This window comes from Blennius ocellaris (genome assembly GCF_963422515.1).
Source record: "Blennius ocellaris genome assembly, chromosome: 12".
Classification (NCBI taxonomy): Eukaryota; Metazoa; Chordata; class Actinopteri; order Blenniiformes; family Blenniidae; genus Blennius; species Blennius ocellaris.
Window position 1 is genome coordinate 25,050,032 of NC_137661.1, and position 20,255 is coordinate 25,070,286.

The following is a 20,255-nucleotide window of genomic DNA, read 5'->3' on the forward strand; positions in this document are numbered from 1 at the left end:
TCCCTCCCGTCTCACGCTGCGACTCCTGAGCTTCCTAAGTAGCTCGGTGTCGAGGCCACACCCCTCGTTAGCGGGGAGGGTTCATTATGCAAATGATCCTGCTGGAGCGGTATCAACGAGGCGCACGCTCCGTTATCATTTTCTGCCGCCGGGGCTCTTCTTCTCCCCGATCGCTCATACGGAATCATGGCCTAATAGCATCCCATTAACATAATTGCCAGCACAACTAGTGTTCCGTGTCTCAGAGCCACTCGGCTGCTCTGCCAGCCGAGAACCGAGAGAGAGAGAGAGAGAGAGAGAGAGAGAGAGAGAAGAGGAGGATGAGAGGAGGGAGGTGAGGATGAGAGGAAAAAAAAAAAGAATTTAAACATTTAATTAACACATTGGCCACTCCCTCCCCACAGCAAATGTCTGTTTTTCTTTCTCTCTCTCTCTCTCGCTCTCTCTCTCTCTCTCTCCACTCGGGGGGGGGGGGGTGATGGAGGGCAAGGCTCCTGTTTTTCCTTGCCGGTGCTCAACATTCCTCCGACGAGCTCACGGCTCAGTCTGCCGGGCCAAATAACCCACCCCCATTATTATTTTTATTTATTTTTTTACATTTTTAATTAATCCTTAATTAAAATATATTGCGGCTCTGATTCCTCGAATCTCTCCTAATGCGGAGACGCGGCCCGTTTGAGCATATTTACACATCTTTAATTAAAGCGGCACGTTCTTTCAGGCTAACAAGCTTCACAGGCGGAGGCGAAGGGGAGACAAACCAAAACTCCACTGAGGGGGCTTCAGTTTTTTTTAAATTTGATCCTCAAGTCCATTAAAGGAAGCACTGCAGCAGCATCTGGGGAGGGGGGGGGGGTTTGTATGTGAGAAAGGGGGGTGGGGGGGGGGGGGTTCAGGGTTTGCAGCAGGGAGCCATAATCACGCACGGCGCTCCTCCTGCATGCTGCCATTACCACGCCCCCAGCTCACCTCTCTGCACAGGCGAGAGGCTCTGATGAATTGATTGACACCATTTTCCATCTTCCAGGCCTGTCAGAGGAGAGAGAGAGCGAGAGAGCGAGCGAGTGAGAGAGAGAGAGAGAGAAAAGAGAGCGAGCCACACAAGGAGCGAGGCAGGCTGCAGCACTGTGGTCACTACTGTGATGGGTCCCCACAGGGAAAAAGGACATATTTATATATATATATATATATATATATATAGTTCTATATAGAGTATCTGTATAGACTCTGCACTACAGCTCTGCCCTTGCTGCAGCTTCAGCGCACACCTTTCATGCCCACAAGGCCCAAAAAAAAAAGTCTCTCGTTGAAGCCGACATGACTTTTTCTTTATTATTAATCCCCATTATATGTGATCAGCGATTCGCTGGTTCTTGTCGTACACTGGACATGTTGGCTGTCGGTTCAGATTTCTCTGTAGCGCGACACGATGGGACGTTTCCAGTTGGCTTGTTATTACGGTGACTGTCAAAATAAAAGTGCCGAGTCCCAGGAGAACATGGACCGGGGAGACGGTGACACGACGGAGGAAAACATCGTTTCGTCTTGTCCGCCTACTGAGCATGTGCAGAGGAAGTGGGGGCGGTGTGCACAAGGAGACGGAGAACGTTCCCAGGAAGGTGCGTTTTCCCACCATTTCTATGAAAAATTGAGCCTTTTTCATAAAGACCCCCCCCCCCCGTTGGAAGGCTGCTGTTACTGGACATGTACTGAGCATGTGCAGAAGAACCATTTAACAGTAGCAGCATTCCTCGCATCACCGGGAAGGTTTTTTTTTGCGGATTCATTTCAAAACGCCATCGTGTAAACGGGGTTCCAAGACTGCGATGGCCCACCAAGATACGACTGAGGGCATCAATAATCCACTGTGTGGCGCAATGTGCCATTTTTCCCCGGGCTAACATCAAACGTCTGACTTTCCAGATCGCCTCCAAAATTCAACGGAATCTCCCATGACCTGATATCTCTCTGTGGTGAAAATGTTGACAAAATCCATGCAGTAGTTTTTAACGAAATCTAACAGATACACAGATAAATATGCGTCAGTGGTTTTATCCTGTCGAACGGGAAAAAAAAGTGTGACGTAGCGAATTACTTATACATTAATTTCCGGTATTAGTACTTCCCATGTATTGATATTTCCGCGTTTTTAAAGCAGCTCTACCTCAATATACCAATGTCACAATCACAATTTCAAAATAAAAATCGTTATGGGGCCTGTATAGTCGTATGTATGACTACAAATCTACTCAAGATTTCCTTTTTTTTTTTTACTTTCACAATTATTTGGGATACCATTACTTACTTAATATCGTGCAGCTGCCCTTGCTTCAGATTAAGTGAGTGTCCCACAGGCACACCTCCGCCTCGTCACAAAGCCCCACCAACGCGGAGGAAACGCCGCAAAACCCGCTTCCCCACCGCGGCCTCACAGCTCAATAACGCGTCTGGCCTCGTTACGCTCATCACAATGACAACTAAATAAGCACAATTAGCAATCATGCAGGCTGCCTCCGCCAATTCCACTTCCCCCCCCCGAAATTATTCTGCGGATCCACGACGTTTTAAAAAAGCGGCAATTCTCCATCAAGAGGCACGCGATAATCTCGCCAAATCACACACACACACAAAAAAAATAAATAAACGAAAACTAAAGAGGGAGGTTAAAGCGGCGTGTCGACATCACAGGCGCCGCAGCTTCAAACTCATCGGCGCTCCAGAGAGGCGGCTTCCTCCTGTGTTCCGCTGTTGTCGGTTCGTTTTTCCTTCAATCGAGAGATTAAAAGTTCACTTGTTCTCAGTGGTCAGGAAATCAAGCCTCTTCCCGGTAATAAGCACTTAAAACAAACACGCGTGCACAAACTGTTTTCTCTCCTTCTCTCAGCCTCCCTTATTTTTTTTTTGTTTCTTTTTTTCTTTTTTTCTTTTAATTTGACACCTTGGGCTGGGGGTAACTAGGTGAGGAGGCAAAGAGCCGCAGAGGAATTCATTAGGCGCGCCACTGCAGGGTCCTGGCTCGGAGCGTTAATGACATTGGAGGATAGGGAAACGAGACAGCCCAGACGCAAAATGAAATAAACATGAGGACTGTCAGTTCTGACAGCACCGGCTGAGGAAATAAAAGTGTGTGTGTGTGTGTGTGTGTGAGGGGAAAGGGTGGGGGAGGAGGGTAAGGCGAGTGGGAGATTGGAGGGGTGGTGGGGGGAGGGGGTGGCGGCAAAGTCATTTGGGCCAGAGACCTCCAGCCCCGTTAAGATCAGACCAGACAAGACGGCTTATGGACCAAAACAATATTAATGTGGGAGCACAATCATCCTCACCAGATTCACACTGACAGAAACTGTGTGTGTGCGTGTGCATGTATGTGTGTGTGTGTGTGTGTGTGTGCGCGCGCCAGCATTGATCTTTCCCGGGCTTTGCTCTTCATATCATTAAAAATATCCATCACCCGTCGGTCCTGCAGCATTCAGACTCACGGCTGCAATTAAATTATTAATGTCGCAGCGCAGCCCGTCTCCACTCGCCCAGCACACGAGCTGCACTCCCACATAATGTGGCTTCTGAAAGACATTAAATATACAGCGATCTTTGTCTGGCGTTGCCGCGGATCAATTCGGACGCTGGACCAAAAATAACAGTCAAACTGGGACACCAGCGCCGGGCGGGCAGGCGGGAGGACGGGGAGCCCACGATGTAGGGCTCGTTGGAAAAAAAACAAAAACAAAACAAATGGTGTTGAAACATGTGTGGACGTCACCGGGAGCGTGTTACTAAAACTGCTTTGAACTTATGCAGTGTATTGTCATTTGCCTATAGTATATCTTTAAAATGGTCCAACTATGATTTTTTTAATTATTATTTAAAAGTGCTGCTTCTGAGAGGACAGGCTATTAAATTGCAAAATTAAAGTATCGCAGAGAAATCACAGAGTTGGGAGTTTGGTCGATTACTGAAATGTAAACAAGCGCTAGAATTCGTTCGATTGTAACTAAAATAAAAAAAAATTTTAATCGAAAAGTTAATTTATCGTCAAAGAAACTAATTTTGTTGCACAAACGTGTCAAAACGTCAACAATGTATTTAGATCTGTTAAGATCTAGGATGGATGGATGGATGGATGGATGGATGGATGGATGGATGGATGGATGGATGGATGGATGGTACTAGTAGTTGTAGTATGGCAGCTAAATATAGATTTAGGATAGGATCCAAGTAAAAATTGGTGGGGTAGAGGGGGGGGTAACATGCATCGCTAAAACTGTAGATTTGTGGTGAGTGAGCCCTTTCCTGTTCATGTATCTTTAACCCAATGCAGTTTTTTTTATCCCTTTCTTAAATTCCTTATACTCAACAATTAAATAAAATTACATTTTGGTGGCGACCTGCCCCCGGGGTCCATGCTGGGATTGGCTCCAGCGACCCTGTGACCATGGACAAGACAAAGCGCTGCAGAAGATGAAAGGATGAAAGGATATTTTCAAGTGGAGGAGAAAAAAAACCCCTCTGGAAGCGAGTATACAGAGCTACTCAACCTCGACTCGTCCACGTATGACGTCACAACTCAATGTCTAATTTTCGTTCTCATCGAAACGCTCGTGTGGTTTGTCGGAAACGCCGGCGGAAAATACACCAAGACAATATGTTTTCCGTTGTACGACTGTACCATTGTCTTTGTGGGAGGGGTTGGGGGAGGGGGGGGGGGGGAGTTACTGTCAAGCTAAAAGAATAGACGAAAAAAAAACAAAAACAAAACAAAACATTGCATACAAAGAAGCAGGTAGTACTCTCCGAGCCGGAGTGAGTAACGGTTTGTGTTTGGAAGGCCTCTTCATGAGAGCCTTTCATCCTCGCTCCTCAAAGGACACAATAAAGCTGTCAGTCAGGGTGTCAGTCACTCAGGACCGAACACCCCCCCCCCACCCCCCCCGGAATGCTCTCGGACTGGGACTAGTCTCCTCCGGTGGATGCTCCATATCTGACATGAAATGCTCTCTCTCTCTCTCTCTCTCCCTCCCTCTCTCTCTCGCTCTCTCTCTCTCTCTCGCTCTCTCTCTCTCCTTCTGTGGTCTCTTGCGATATGGCGACTGTGGCGCTGATGACCCTTCTTTCCCAGACGCTCGGCTTCAAACGCCGCACTCCGTTTGCAAGAAGGCATCTGTGTGTGTGTGTGTGTGTGTGTGTGTGTGTGTGTGTGTGTGTGTGTGTGTGTGTGTGTGTGTGTGTGTGTGTGTGTGTGTGTGTGTGTGTGTGTGTGTGTGTGTGTGTGTGTGTGTGTGTGTGTGTGTGTGTGTGTGTGTGTGTGTGTGTGTGTGTGTGTGTGTGTGTGTGTCGTGGGAAGGCGAGCTGCTGACACCTGTCTTTCCCAGGATGAGTCTGCCGGCCTGACGTCGGGTGGGGTTGTGGGGGTTGGGGGGGGTTGGGGGGGGACTGGGGCTGGCAGTTTGGACGGAGGCCTGCAAGACGGACATGACAGGGTGGCCCTACATGTGAGACTCCCGCCGCCCGGCCGCCGAGGAGCGACGGCGAGCGGGCGAGCGCCTTCGAGGGCTCCCTCCGTGACGCCCGTCGCTGCTGCACGCACGGACCTCGGAATAAAAACAACAACAAACAAACAAACACCACAAATCAAAAGCAGCCCGGGCTGCCGGCTGTGGCTTTGGAGGCTTCAAGCCTCCTCAGACAAAAGGGACGCTCTCCTCTCGGCGCTCATTATGTCAGCCTCCCTTGCGACTCTTCAGTGTGTGGCGGAGATATAATTATGTGTGTGTGAGACAGTCTGAGCTTGAAAAAGAAACAACGGAATAAATAAAAAAGCTGATGAGACTTTCCGGCGAATTGCGGGAGAATCCCAACAAGTTCCTGGACGTGGTGGGTGGGAGGGGCGAGTGGTGGTGGTGGGGGGGCGTGAAACGAGTCGGCGGCGCCACGCCGACCGCTCTCAAGAACAACGTGACAAATCATCCCGCTTTTTCCTTTTAATTAATGACGCCCCGGGTTGACGGCTACCTGTGCCACACATCATCATTAGCCGGGAGGAGAAGGAATGAGGGGGGAGGACGCTGCTCATTAACTCATTTTCCTTTGTTTATTTATTTATTTATTTCATTTTGAAGCAACAAAAAGCAAGAACAGAAAGGAGATCTACACCTCAACCCTACTGGATTCTGTGTCAGTTGATGAATCTTATTTCAGAGTCTTAAACATTAAAGATGACGAGGCTTAAAGGTGCAAAGACAAACATGTTCTATTTGTTTTAGCGGAGGGCAGGAGGGATCAATAAGAATTACATTTTGTCACTGGACAGTGTAATTACATGCAACACAAACAGAAAAGCAGCTGATTTTTCAAATCAACATATCAGTGCTTCCAGAGCAGATGGAGAAAGATGAACTTTAACATAAAAAAAAAAAAACCTTTATTGACCTTTTATCCCACCTCCTTTTCTAAATTCACAATTAGAATCCCCGTAATTGTGAATCAATATGTAAAGCACAATCATTGATCACAATTTAGCATAAAACACATTTTTAATCCGTCTAAAATGGAGATTTTTGTTTGAAATAAATATGCCAAGTAAATAGTTATGGGTTTTTGCAAGTTACTAAGCATTTGAGTTTACATTTACATTTAGTCACATTCGCCATTCTCATAACAACGGTGGCAGAAGGCGCCGATAATCCATCCATTGGGAGCAATATGGGGGATCAGTGTCTTGTTCAAGGACGCTTCGACATGTGGAGAGGCAGAGATGGGAATCAAACCCGCTGCAACCTTCCGATTAGGAGACAACCACTCGACCAACGGAGCCACAGCCACCCCACAATTAATACGAAATGCAAATTACTGTATGTGCGGAATTCGCTATTTCTATGCATTAATGGCTGAAATACGATTAAATCTGCAAGTGACCTCCGACCCCAGCCGGTGGTGGATTCATGGATGCCGGATTTGTTTCCTTTCTGCACATGAAGGGTGCTAATGTGCCACTTTTCCAATCCAACTCCAAGTAAAACCTTTGCTAGTGTCGCTTATATCCATGTGATATGGCTAATTTATAAAAAAAAAAAAAAAACAACAAAATGAGACTCCGGATGATCCTGAGCTTCAGCCAACCAGGAAATAGGATGTAAACAACATAATACTTCTTATTTTAAACATAGTTCCACAATTAAAAAAAAATAAAATGCAGATAATAGACATACGTGGTTGTCAGAAGTATTCCGGTGTTTCTTTGCCCGACACTGATGGGAGGGAAGGACACGTCTCCTCTGTGATCTGATATGTTTACAATCTGCTTTTTAAGCGCTCAGACCAAAATTCATTTAAAATCCAAAAACACCATCCAGTGAAATATGCACACACACACCCACACACACACACATAAATGCACGAGTGACAACAAAAATCATTGTTCTTGTCTGGCACCGGGAGCCGGCGCTGCCTCCCTGGAGTTGGGGAGCCTGCGTGTGATTGACAGCTCCATCTTAACAGAGGCCATCCAGCGAAAAAGGCAGAGAGAGAGAGAGAGTGAGAGAGAGAGAGAGAGAGAGCGAGAGAGAGAGAGAGAGGCCATCCCCACCCACTGAGTCAAATTTGCTTGGAGAATAGTCGTGAGCGTGGAATAAATAAAAGCAGAAATCAGCTGTCTTGCAGCGCGACGCCTCCTCGACTTCCCTTTTATGTGCAGGAATACTGACTCCAGGCGAATTCTAATTGGACTCATTGTTTATCACAGTGGGTTTATGCTTTACCTTCCATGCAGACGCTTTAACAACCATCCATATGTGGTTTAATGCAAAGTGTTGGTCTTATCTTGCGCATAAAAGGATAATTACCTGCCTCCCAGGGCAATAAACACAATATCACATGAAGGCTCGTGGAACTGAAATAGAAAGGTATTTGGGGTGAGACAGACTGCGTGGAGTGGGAACATAGGTTGATATATATATATATATATATATATATATATAAGTTGTTAGGGGTAATAGCCTTCCTGAACTCACACAAATGAACGTCGCACAGCCTGAGCTGACAAAGTCAAAAATGAAGAGGAATGTGGCAATGTGAAAATCCTCTACAAGCTGTTAATATTTCATGAGTCGCTGTTCTGACAGTGTCACTGTCTACCTAATTTGTATGGCAAGCAAGGAGAGGGGGAAATGAAGAGAAGGGAGGAGGATAAAGAGAGAGAGAGAGAGAGAGCGAGAGAGAAATAGATAAAGATATAAGACGAAGGCAGGAAAGCGTCTCCAAATAGACTTTCAGTATGTGGCGAGCCGGCCGGCAGTGAATTTTTTTTGGGGGGGGGGAAGTCAGCATGGTACAAAGAACATTTGAAATGGCCCATTTAACAGCACTGTACTCCACTCCCAGCCGCCGCCGCCATTTGCATACTTCAAATCAGATGAAGATGGATGGGGAGAATCAGTGTCACTGAGACGAGCGTTTTATCAAGGTTACACTATCCTCCAAACTCCTAAAAACCACTTTATCTCGTCTCTGTTGTCAGAATATTAACTTATCAACACAATCTCTTTACGGCGGAGGCGGGAGCCGGGGATGGGGGGGTGAGGGGGGGGGGTCTATCGGCGAGGATAGCAGTGACAGAGGGCGCCCAGCTGGCTTTTTTGAACTGAAGCTAATGATTACTGTGATTATCAATTAAAAAAAAAAAAAACAGCTTAGTTTTTAATCACCCGACTAATTGTGGTCGACAAAACGTCAGCGAGTCGTCACAAGTGGCCGTCGCAGTTCCACTTGGCTCAGGGGCGATGCTCTCTGATGGCGTGTTTCATCTGACTGACATTGAAAATGCTAATGTGCTCCTTCTTCATATAGAAATCTATCACACTTCCACGTCGTTAAAATGTAGCGCTTTCCTCCAGACTACAATCAATTGTTGTTGTTCTTTTTATTATTAATCTACCAAGTTAAACTGTTTAATAAATGACAACTTGTTGGAACAAAGTCGTACGCTACATTAGCTACGCCGCCTGATTTCAATTCGTAGCTGTTCTCGTGTACGGGAGCTTATAATGACAACGTATCATCAGGATCACCAGAACAATTGGATTCTTACTGTTATTTTTCCAATAACACCAAAAATATTGGTGAAATTGGAACAACGCAGCGATACAACCGTTAGCTCGATAGCAACCGCTAACCGCTGCCGCGGCTAATGTAGCAACACAGGAAACAGAGTTTAAGAAGAAAGACAGGATTATAAGGTTAAGATGTTTGAGTCAAAATTTGTACGTATGTCAGTAAACACACGACCAACATGCAAACAATGTTTTCTAAAACCAGAACAGAAGAAATACCATCATGCATTAATGATTTACATGTATACCGAGGATTATTGCTGATAGTCACCGATCAATAAATACAAGTAGTCCGAACCAAAACTTGAATGTGGCAGTTGACAATTGATCACATCCTCAACGCAAACGAATCTTAAGAGATTCTTCATGGGAAACTGAAGCTTTGTGATAAAATAAAAAAGACATTGCTGTTCGTACGTTTACGGTTTACAAAAGAAAAGTGAGGAATTTTAGTTGATGTCACAGAATCTGGTAGTTTTAGATCTTTTAAGGCACATTTATGATGATGCACGTAAACTGGTGTGAGAGAAGTAACGATCTTGTAGGTCTCAACACTGCACCGGCCCCCTGTGGCCATCGTCGGTACTGCAACACGTGAAAGAAGTTACATATGGAAGGCTTTGTAATTTTATCGAACTAAATGAGCTTCAACACTTCAGCTTTAGCTCCAGGATTAGTAATTCACTGTACAAGTCGGTGAATGTGCCGTGACGGCCATACACTGTTAAGTTTAAACGACATAAGGGCTTTTTGGATAACGGATAACAGATAAACGTTGACCTTCTTGTGTACAGTTTACTGATCCTGCACTCTCTACGGCAGCAGGCTGGATGCTAACCAAACCACAGACGGGTGCAGTGTGGCCACCGAGCTATATTATCTCGTGCTCCGAGTCTCGCACGCATAATTCTAACAAATTCCCAATAATTTTATGTGTTTGAAAATAAAACTGTCGCGCGTGCCACGCGCTGTTTTTACCAGCGTTGTTTATTGTCCCGCTTGGATGGAGCCGCCACCCCCCCCGGGAGGAATATTAGTCCGACTATTTCGCCTCGTCCTCTACGATCTCGGCTCAAGACACTGGTCAAATCACAACCTATCCAGCTCGGCAGTCCGCGTTCGGTGAAACATAATTATACCTCTGGCTGTCAGCCGGCAGAATCATTCCCTTTGTCTGCATGATTAGCTGCCGGCTCCTCATTACAGAGGTGCGGACTGAGCGTCCATTTCAAGCCTTTGCGAGTCCCACCTTTACTTCGGCACTAATCATAAAAAATGTCACGGCGGCGGTGGAACACGCCGGGCCCACGGGGGGGGGATCTAACAGGAGTCACGCGCCCGGGAGGCCGGGCCTAACAGGGGGCTGACACGGCCAGTGGTTACACTTTGGAGGTTCGGGAGCGAGGGATTTTCTTTGCAAACCCCCCCCCCCCCCCCACCTCCGCCAAACGTCCTCACACCATGCTGAAAGTGACTTCAACCAAGTGCACATCCTCTGTTTATCCTCTGCTGGTGTACTGTTGCACGACAGGGAGAAAATGACACGCCGTTTATAAAGCAGGAAGAGGAGGTAGCTCCAGTGAGCGTAAGCTATTTCTGGAAGAGGATGTCTGCAAATAACGGAGCGCTGCCAAACGAGAACGGCCCCGATGTGAAGTCACAATCGAGTTTTATCTACCAAGCAAATCCACCCCAACTCCCCAAAAACAAAACCCAACAATGATGCAAAATAATCACAGGCCACCATTTCAATTCCCCCGCCAAACAAACAAACAAACAAACCCACACAATGCATTTGTTTCCTTGTGGGACTCGCAGGAGGGGAGCCATCAACCCCCCCCCACATTGTGCCACATTGCATGACGGTTTATTTTGGGAAGCGCAGGTTGGCACCTGAGACACAAAGCTGACAAAGCATTCAGTGTCACTTCAGTGAAGCCAGTTGGTGCCGTGACAACGCCTCTGGCCACGCGGCCCTACAAGATGGACAACACTGCGCCCAGTGTCTTGGCAAAGGAGGGCAAAACGGAGGCATCAGCTGTTCGCACAATTTCATTTTCGAGACCTGCGGGGGGGGGGGGGGGGGGGGGGGGGGGGCAGCACGCACACTCCCCCGATCCCAGGCTGTCGACGGAGCCGTCCCCTACCTCCGGTTACCGGACATTAATAAAAAAAATCTGAACCCGCCGTCGATGAACCGCTTTACCCCGACCAGGGTGTTTCTCTGGCTGGTGCCCAGTGCATGCTGGGAAATGCTCCAGCTCCCTAAATAGGAACAAGTGGGATGAGACAATGGCTGCACGAATAGTCGCCCGATCGTTCGGCAGATGAGAGATCTGACTTTACACGCCTGGGGAGGTTTTTCCATCGTTTTATAGTACAGAATGACGTCTTTCTATCTGTGAAAAACTCTTGATCAAAACTCACATTCGGTCGATTGTCGTCGCCCACGAAAGTTGGGGTGAAGACGAAGTTTTTGTCTGCGTGTATATATTAATTTAATCATTTATTGGTTTAGATCTATGTATTTTACCAACTTTGCTCAAAAACTATTAGCCCAAATTGCATGAAATTTTCAGGGATCAAGAGATTTAGATTTTAGGACGTTAACGGCAAACCATTTCCCGAACAAATCCCAAAATACTGTGGAAAAGAAAAATCCCCATACAAAGCGGATGGGAGAGGCACCTCATCGAGGAGATCAGAGAATCCTCGTCTGTTGCCATGGAGACGCTCCCTTGCTCAGTGTTTCACACAGTGACGTTACGACACGACAGAATAGTTAGCAACAGTACGAGCCAACGGCTAACATGCTAGCAACGCTAACTCAGGTTCCGTAAACAAACGAGTGTAGCTCTCGTTTATTTATTTATTTATTTGTCTGAACAGGAACTCAGGATTGGACGGCTGCATGTGGTGTGAATGAGGCTGATCATGTGACACAATCCCCGCCGTGAGGTGAAATCTTAAAGGTTACTGTTACAGAAAAACTAAGATCTGTAAACACACCACCTCACTCACTCTCTCTCTCTCTCTCTCACACACACACACACACAATTGTCTCCGAGTGAAAGCATATCCTGTTTCTCGTAATGCGGCGGCGACTTGAGTGCGAGATAAGATTACCGCTTCGGAGGGAGACGCGCACGCCAGAAGACGCCGCCGCCGCGCCGGAGCAGCAGCCGCCGCCGCAAAGTGACAGGGCAACTGCTTTGCTGTGTTAAATATCAGATGCAAATGAAAAGAGAAAATCTATCATGACTCTAATGTGGCCTGATAGGAGGGGGTGATGGGGGGGGGGGGGGTGATGGGGGTGAGAGGGGGGTGGGGGGGCTCTCTCTCTCTCAGCTGAGGAGCCGAGCAGCGCGAAGGAGGGTGATGTATGGAGGAGCTGGATGAGAGGTGAAAAGCGTAGCGAGACGGACGGAGGGGGGGGAGCGAGGGGTTGGATTGCTGGAAGGGGAAGGGGAAGGAGGTGAGGCGGAGGGAGGGAGGGAGGGAGGGAGGGGAGAGCCAAGCAGTCCTGCCAGGCTCCTGAGAGCCCAGGGCAAAAGTGGAATAAATGTTGATTAGTGTTGATTTTGTCCAACGAGCACCCGGCAACTGACAGTGGGACTAAGCTGCAGCGAAAGGGAACCATTAATCTTGGTCTGGTTTAAGTAGTGTATATTAATTTGTGTCATTTCCACTACGTGGAGAGAGGCCTCTCTCGCTCCCCTCGCCCCCCCTCCTTCCTCCTCAACCCCCCCCCCCCCCCTGCGTGTTTGAAAAAGCCGTGGCAGCCCGAGCCTCTTTCACGGCGAAGGAGCCTGGAGGGTGGCGTCTGCAGAGCAACGGCAGGGCGAAAAGTGGAGGAAATGAGATTCCAAACACTATATTATGGAAAATGAACTCCTGGGGGTTTGGGGGGGGTGATGGGGGGGTGATTGGTTGCATGGTATGGCCACCACTTTCAAATGTGCCATTGCATGTTCAATTTAACGTGCATAACAAATTTGCAGACTTGATTAAATTCGTAACATATTAAGGAAGAGGAGGAGGAAGAGGAGGGAGGATAAAAGGGCAGAGCAGACCTGTAGGGGCTGCTTAGAGAGAGAGAGAGAGAGAAAAAGAGAGAGAGAGCGCTGATGGAGGCAAATGGCAGAAAAGCTATATTTTAGCTGCCGCCGTCGACATTCAGGTAAAAAGATTGAGGCTTGTGCTCTTTTACAAGTTCTCCGTTCTGTAATCTCCGCCTGTCTCGCAGGCTGAGTGTAATTTTTCGACGGGCTGCATTGTGATGGCCTTCGGCGAGGGAGAGAGAGAGAGAGAGAGAGAGACGGAGGAAGGGAGGGAGGGAGAATCACTCGTCAGTTGGAGGGAAATTCAAAAGTTAAAAATATATATTTTTTTAAACTGTTTCCTTTACAAGACAGGGGAATATCACAGCACATAAAGCCTTTCCTGGATATATATATATATATATACATATATTTATATATATTATGAAAAAAGGCTCACTTTTCCCCGTGTCAGTGTTAATTACCAAACGGCAGCACAGTAAGATTCCTATAATTAAGCTCCTTAATATGATTAACACGTATCAATTAGGCCACTGACAATTTGCATAATGTCTAATGTAACCACATTGTTCCGTACTGTAATGGTATTAACTCGCCATTTACGGCGCTGTCACTCGCCGACGCCGCGCCCCAAGTTTTGGGCGCCGTGGAGGCAAAGGCGCCGCGTGCGCCTTCTGCTGCTGCTTAATCACAGCACATTACCCCCCCCCCCAACCCCCCCCACGCAGTCGTCAACATCCTGAGAGCAGAATTAGACTTTGGCTCTTCCTCCTTCCTTCTCTCTCTCTCGGGCTCAGTGGATGATTAAGCAAGAGAAATTGGGGAAGCAGCTGTGGCGGCCACCTTGCCGCCCCGCCTCGACCCCAATCACCCCCCCCCCCCACCCCCGAAACGATGTCACGGCAAGCGGACGCTACCTGCTCGCATCCCGCCTCCCAGCGACTCAGTCGCCGCTCCAGAGGGGGCGTCACCCCCAAAAAACTAAAAAGCTCCCTGGGCTGAAGTGACGAACGAATCACATCGGCTCTTCTTAATGCGCCCAGGCGCCTGTCGATCGCTTCCATTGACACGCGACCTGCTTTGGTCAATAACGGTCCACATGCGGTTTTATTTGTGTTACGGGCAAATCAAGTTGTGCAAATAAGTTATCGTTAGTTTTGCTGATCGTTAATCTGTTGATTTATTGAATTAGCAGTCGACAAACCACCAGAACGCATTAAAACTGAGACTACATTTTGTACAACGTGGTAATTAATACATCAAATCTTGGGTTTTTCCTAAGACATTTCCGTTTATGCATAATGCGACTAATCATATAAATACTTTCTTCTGTGAACTCACATTTTGAAAAACTTGAACTGTAAAACGTGTAAAAGTGAACATTAATCCGTAGCGCCTGTCTCGACTTACTTTTATGAGCTTGATGAGCTGTTTTTTTATCCCATTTTCGTCTTTACAATTTCTTAATCGCTTAACGACGTAAAATAACTACGATAAAGGAAATACAAAAGACCCGATCTTGTCTTCTAAACGGTTCCGTCGCCACGGTTACAGGAGCCAAAAAGACACTAAAAGACGCTTAAACGTGTTCAAGAGTTCCAGCAGAAGATTTCTCCTTTGAGAAGTGGCGGGAAAAACCACTTCCATGCGACACAAAGCTTTGATGTCCTGTCGTCAATAAAACCTGGCTTATTGATCTGACTGTGACGTTATTGTGGTCGTTTAAAGTCGCGGCAGTGAAAGACTGTTGACTTTGGCTTGAAGATAAAAACGTTTTTTTTTAAGTGTCTGACAGACCAAAGAATAAAATATCAAAAAGAATCTGGACGAGGGAACCTTTCATGTTTTCTCTTAAGCCCCGCCCCCGCCCCCTCCCCCCTCCATCATTCCCCCGCTCCTAATGAATTGACCCACTGTTTTAGCCGAGCGCCGGGTTATATCACATCGCACACGTTACATCACAGCCGATCACCTTGAAAGACGCTCCAAACTGTTTTTGCGGCGGCGGCGGCGCTACGCTACGCTCAGCCTCGGTAATACAAATAGGCAGATGCCAAGCGTCTTGAGCGCTCTGACAAATCAATGTAGTGTAGACTCCCGCGCACCTTCCATAATCAGACCTCTGGCTCATTTCACCCTGTCAAACGCCGCTCGGCTGCCCTCTGTAAAACACCCTATTTTCACCCTTCAAAAAATAACATTACATCACTCGCCTAGTCATTTCTCTCTCTCTCTCTTTTTTTTTTTTTAAATAAATGGAGGATCCCCTGGGCTCGGAACCTTACACTACACAAACAAGGCGCCACGAGAAAACTGGCCCTTTTGTTGAGGTTGAGAAGAGGAGGGGGGGGGGGGTAGGGGGAGTTTAAAATAATTTAAACAGCGAGTCACAGCGGCCCGGTGGAGGAGCGACTTTTGTTTTGACTCCGCCAGAGATTTACGATTTTGATCACGTGTTCGCAGAGGTCAAGGCGGCTCGTTTTCACAAATCAGTTGGTCGAACATTTGTTTATCTGAAGAGGGCCCCCCCCCTTTTTTTTTTTTTTTTTTTTTTTTTTAAATCAATCACAGCTTAAAAAACGAAAAGAAAGAAAAAAAAGAAAAAGAAATGTGACGAACCACGTGGTGGCGCCGACGGAGGGCGCTTGATATCCGTGTTTAACCATGTCTGAGATTTGGCTTTGTGTGTGAAGACGGTGTAACTGTGGTCCGTGTGTGTGTGTGTGTGTGTGTGCGTGTGTGTGTGTGTGTGTGTCTGTGTGTGTGGCTCCGGCCCGTTGCTATGATGAACGCTGCCGCAGACAAACTCTGCCGGTTTCACCTTTGCTCCACATTTCACACACGTATAATTAATATGTTTCATATGTTTTTTCACGCTTCGCTTCCTTTTTGGATGGCATCACGCCACATACACACACACATACACGCACACACACACATACACACACTCAGAAAGCCAGCATTCCTTTGAAGTAGAATAGACAGCCCAAATATGACTGGAATGAAACTGGGTAAAGATGATGCCTGTCAAACGTTTAAAAAAGAAGCAGAAGAAGAAGAAAAAAACCCTAAATGTTCCTTCCATGTCTTTATCCTCGTGTGTTTGTTTATGATGCAGTTTTTCTCTTGGTGATCCTTCACTTCCTCCCCGGTATAATCCGCCCCCCAAAATAAATATATAATAAGAAAACACACAGAGAGGTTTAGATGGTCACACACACACACACACACACACACACACACACACACACACACACACACACACACACACACACACACACACACACACACACACACACACACACAGAGCAGAGTTGTAGTTAAACACCAGGAGCTGTGAGAGAATAACACGCTGAATTACCAACAAATAATCCCATCAAATCAACAGTTTTCCCCCCAAAATAATCCGGAATTATCACTGTGGCCTCTGGAGTAAAACCCAATCTGCTGATTTTAACCTCACAAGACAATAAACCAGCTTCATCATACGTCAATAATTTCCACAAAGACTTTTTTTTTTAACGTTCAACTTATTTCCATTTGTTGAAAAACATTTTTTTTTTAAATCCTTCAGATACAGACAAATAATCCAACTACTAGCAAAGTTTACTCAACTTTCTCTTCAAGCAGATTTCACATATATGTTTCTTAATGTGACACTACAAATGGGATTATTTTCATTTAAACTAACAGGCACGCTGGCCGACTTCCTTGTTAGTATCCTGCAAGCCACAGAATGTCATTACTCATCGTCGCCACGTATTAATTTAAAGCAATTAAATCACTTTGGAGACACTGTTTGAGATTAAACAGGGGGGAGAAAAAAAAAACAACAACTATCCGCCACACGAGAAAATCAATAGAGCAGATAAATACGATTCACAGACGAAACCAATAGAACGATTTCCTATAACATCCAAGACACAAAATCCTCACTCAACCACAGCTAACGTCTGGTTTTATTCCCCCAAGTAGTCAAACATTGTAATTTTTAGATTCAAAGTGAGATCTTCTCCGTTTTTTTTTTTTTTTTGGCATACTTGCTCCATAAAAAAAGAAGATATATCTTATTAACAGTCTCTCTCTCTATATATATATATTACTTCTCGCCTGGCAGTACAGCTGAGGTGTGGGGTTGTTGACCTCTGGATCAGCTCAGAAGACGCTCGCGTTAAAAAAACTAGCGTGTGGATTTTTTTGAGCTCTTGAACGAGAAGCCGTCAAACTCGAGCGACTGGTGCGGTAAACGCTGTGTGTCTCTCCGCGCTGCCAGGGCTCCGCAGGACGCTCGCCTCGTCGTTTATAGGTCGGCGGGAGGAAGACGGGAGGAGGACGGGAGGAGGACGGGAGGAAGTCCGAAGGCGCTCGGAGCTCGGAGCTCCCGCCGGCGCCGAACTCTGGATGAACTCCCGCCGGAGTTAAAACACGATACGTGACAAAAAAAAAAAAAAAAAGAAAGACGTGCAAGGCTTCAACACAAAAAATAAATATCCCGGTGACCCTCTGCTACACGTGGAAAAACCCACCAGGCTCTCTGTGGGGGTCACACACACACACACACACACACACACACACACACACACACACACACACTGGGCGGCCATCGCAGAGGTCAAGCATGAGGAGCACTGCGAGCTGAAGGGAGTCCTGTTGCAGGAGGAGATAAGATCTTAACCGTGCCAACAGAAATAATGTGACGGTGGGACGCACACACACACACACGCATAGAAGAAGAAGGAAAGAAAAGAAGGAAAAAAAAAAAAAAGGAGCGTATCCTATGTTATTTCCACTCCTTCCAATTATCCCTGTGACACGCTCTCGCTCAAGAGTGCTTTAATGGAGCGACACAATACATAATAGAAGGAGACGCATTCATCAGACTTGACAGTTAAACTCACGCGAGGGGAGAGACGCCGGCGACGATTCTGCTCAATACTCTATTACTCCACCATAACGGCCAGGAAAAGAACGTCCTCATTCTTGTTTTGACACCATAATTGATAAGGACTGCTGGAGGTAATTGTCCACAGGTCTTATTGTAACAGGGTGTGTGTGTGTGTGTGTGTGTGTGTGTGTGTGTGTGTGTGTGTGTGTGTGTGTGTGTGTGTGTGTGTGTTGGGGTGGGGGGGGGGGGGTGGACTTAAAAGCTTACATGAGGAAACACATCAGTACATGTCAGGGAAATTTAAATGGAGAATTGTATTGTGACTGAACACCAAACATCAGGTGCTACAATGGGATTATGAGCCTGAATAGCACACACAGAAACACACACACACACACACACACACACACACACACACACACACACACACACACACACACACTGTACACAGGTACAGTGAGTCTCTTTATGTGAGCAGTGCAGGGAGCCGCGTTGGGAAAGGAAGTCGGCAGCTCCTCTAATTGGGGGTGGGGGGGGGGGGGGGGGGGGGGGGGGGGGGGTATGGGGGGGTATCTGGGGGGTTCGTGCAGGAAGTCGGTGTGAAGACGTACCTGTTTTCTCTTTGATTTCGCACAAGACATTGAAAAGAGCTGGCTTCATTCTGTGACAGTTCAGCGCGTGTTTCCTGCAAACAAAAGGAGCAGCTTCATGAGAAAAAAACAAAAAAAACAAAACAAACTTAATAATCGTCATTTTAAAACAATTCTCTCCAGCTATTTTTTATTTTTTATTTTAATTAACATTAAAAAATTTATGTTTAATTTATGGAATTTACACAACTTAAAATGTTTTTTTTAACATGTGTGCTGAATTAAAAGCACCTTCTTTAAAAAAAAACAACAAAATGCTTAATTTAACAATTTCAACTTGAAATCGGGCAAATGGCAAAGTTTAGGTGGAATAGTTTGTCTTGTTTTTTTAATTACAGGTAGGAAGTGTTCAAATCTGAAATGTCCCACGTTGACAATAAAAGCCACATTAATTTGCAGTTTCAATTATTTTAATTGCAGCTTTTTTTTTTTTTCCTTTTTCTTTTTTTATCAGTCTTAATGAAAACACCGGGAGTTTCCTCCTGCGTAAATACGCGTAAAGACGCACACATGTCAAAACGTGTTGCCATTTTTGATTGTTTAGAAAGAAAACAAAAAAAAACACCCCCAAAAAAAGTAAACGCATTCATCCGTGTCAACAGAATTTCCCCCTCTGGGATTAATAAAGTATTTATATTCTGTTAAATCAACCCGTGTCGTTTTATCCACTTTCCCTCCTCCTCCTCCTCTTCCTCCTCTTCCTCCTCCAGCTGTCAGGGACCCGGCGCCCCCCCCCACCCTCCACCCCCCCCCCTCGGTCCTCTCTTTACCTGGCTTGCGCTTCATCCAGACTTTGATCCGTGATCGTCATAATCTGCTGTAAAATGTCTCCAATGTCCTGCTTCCGGCCGTCCCCGTCCGTCCCCGCGGTGCCTTCCTGCATGTGCGGCGGCAGGCCGGGGTGCCCGGCCATGCCCACCCCGGCGTGCGCGTGCATCAACCGCGGCTGCTCGTCCATCTCGTCTTCGCTCTTCTCCTTCTTCTTCTTCTCCCCCTTTCCCCCCACCACCACCACCAACACCACCCTGCACTCCTTGTGAATTATGTCTTTTCGCTGTTTAATAATTCTACATATATGTAGCAAAAAAAAAAAAAGAAAGAAAGAAAAAAAAGAAGTAGGAAAAATCCGGATATGCGCGCGGCGCGCCGGCGTGCGTCTTCTTGGTTACCAAAAAAAATAAAAATGTTTCAATGTTGCGCGCAGAGATCAGGGTAAGAGAAAGAGAGGGGGAGAGAGAGAGAGGGAGGAGAGGAGGAGGAGGAGGGGAAAGCGGAGAAGAAGAGCCCTCCGTGCTCCCTGTCAGCTGGTCGCAGCTGAATGTGAAATCTGAGCTTGAACTGCCGGAGAAGGTTTGTGCGTAAAAAAAAAAAAAAAGAAAGAAAAAGAAAAAAGGAAAGAGATCGTCTGCTTGGTTCCTGCGAACCAACGCGCTCCGTCTTCTTGTAAAAAAAAAACGTCGCGCAGTCATCCAAACATCCCTCCTCCTTCCAGTCCACCTGTCCTCTCTCTCTCTCTCTCTCTCTCTCTCTCTCTCTCTCTCTCTTTCTCACACACTCT

The 20,255-nt window shown here is 46.5% G+C and overlaps 1 protein-coding gene across 2 annotated transcripts in view; it reads right to left on the minus strand.

Annotated features, from left to right (window-relative positions):
• pbx1b (pre-B-cell leukemia homeobox 1b) overlaps nucleotides 1-19,660 on the minus strand; it is a 73,858-nt gene extending 54,198 nt beyond the window's left edge. For both annotated transcript variants that reach the window (XM_080506099.1, XM_080506100.1), the window contains exons 1-2: nucleotides 19,468-19,660; nucleotides 18,659-18,732 (exon numbers count right to left, since the gene is read on the minus strand). In XM_080506099.1, coding sequence (XP_080362225.1) covers nucleotides 18,659-18,732; nucleotides 19,468-19,655 — 262 coding nt within the window. In that variant the 5' untranslated portion in view covers nucleotides 19,656-19,660. The remainder of the gene's footprint in view (nucleotides 1-18,658; nucleotides 18,733-19,467) is intronic.
• Between the last annotated feature and the right edge of the window lie 595 nt (nucleotides 19,661-20,255).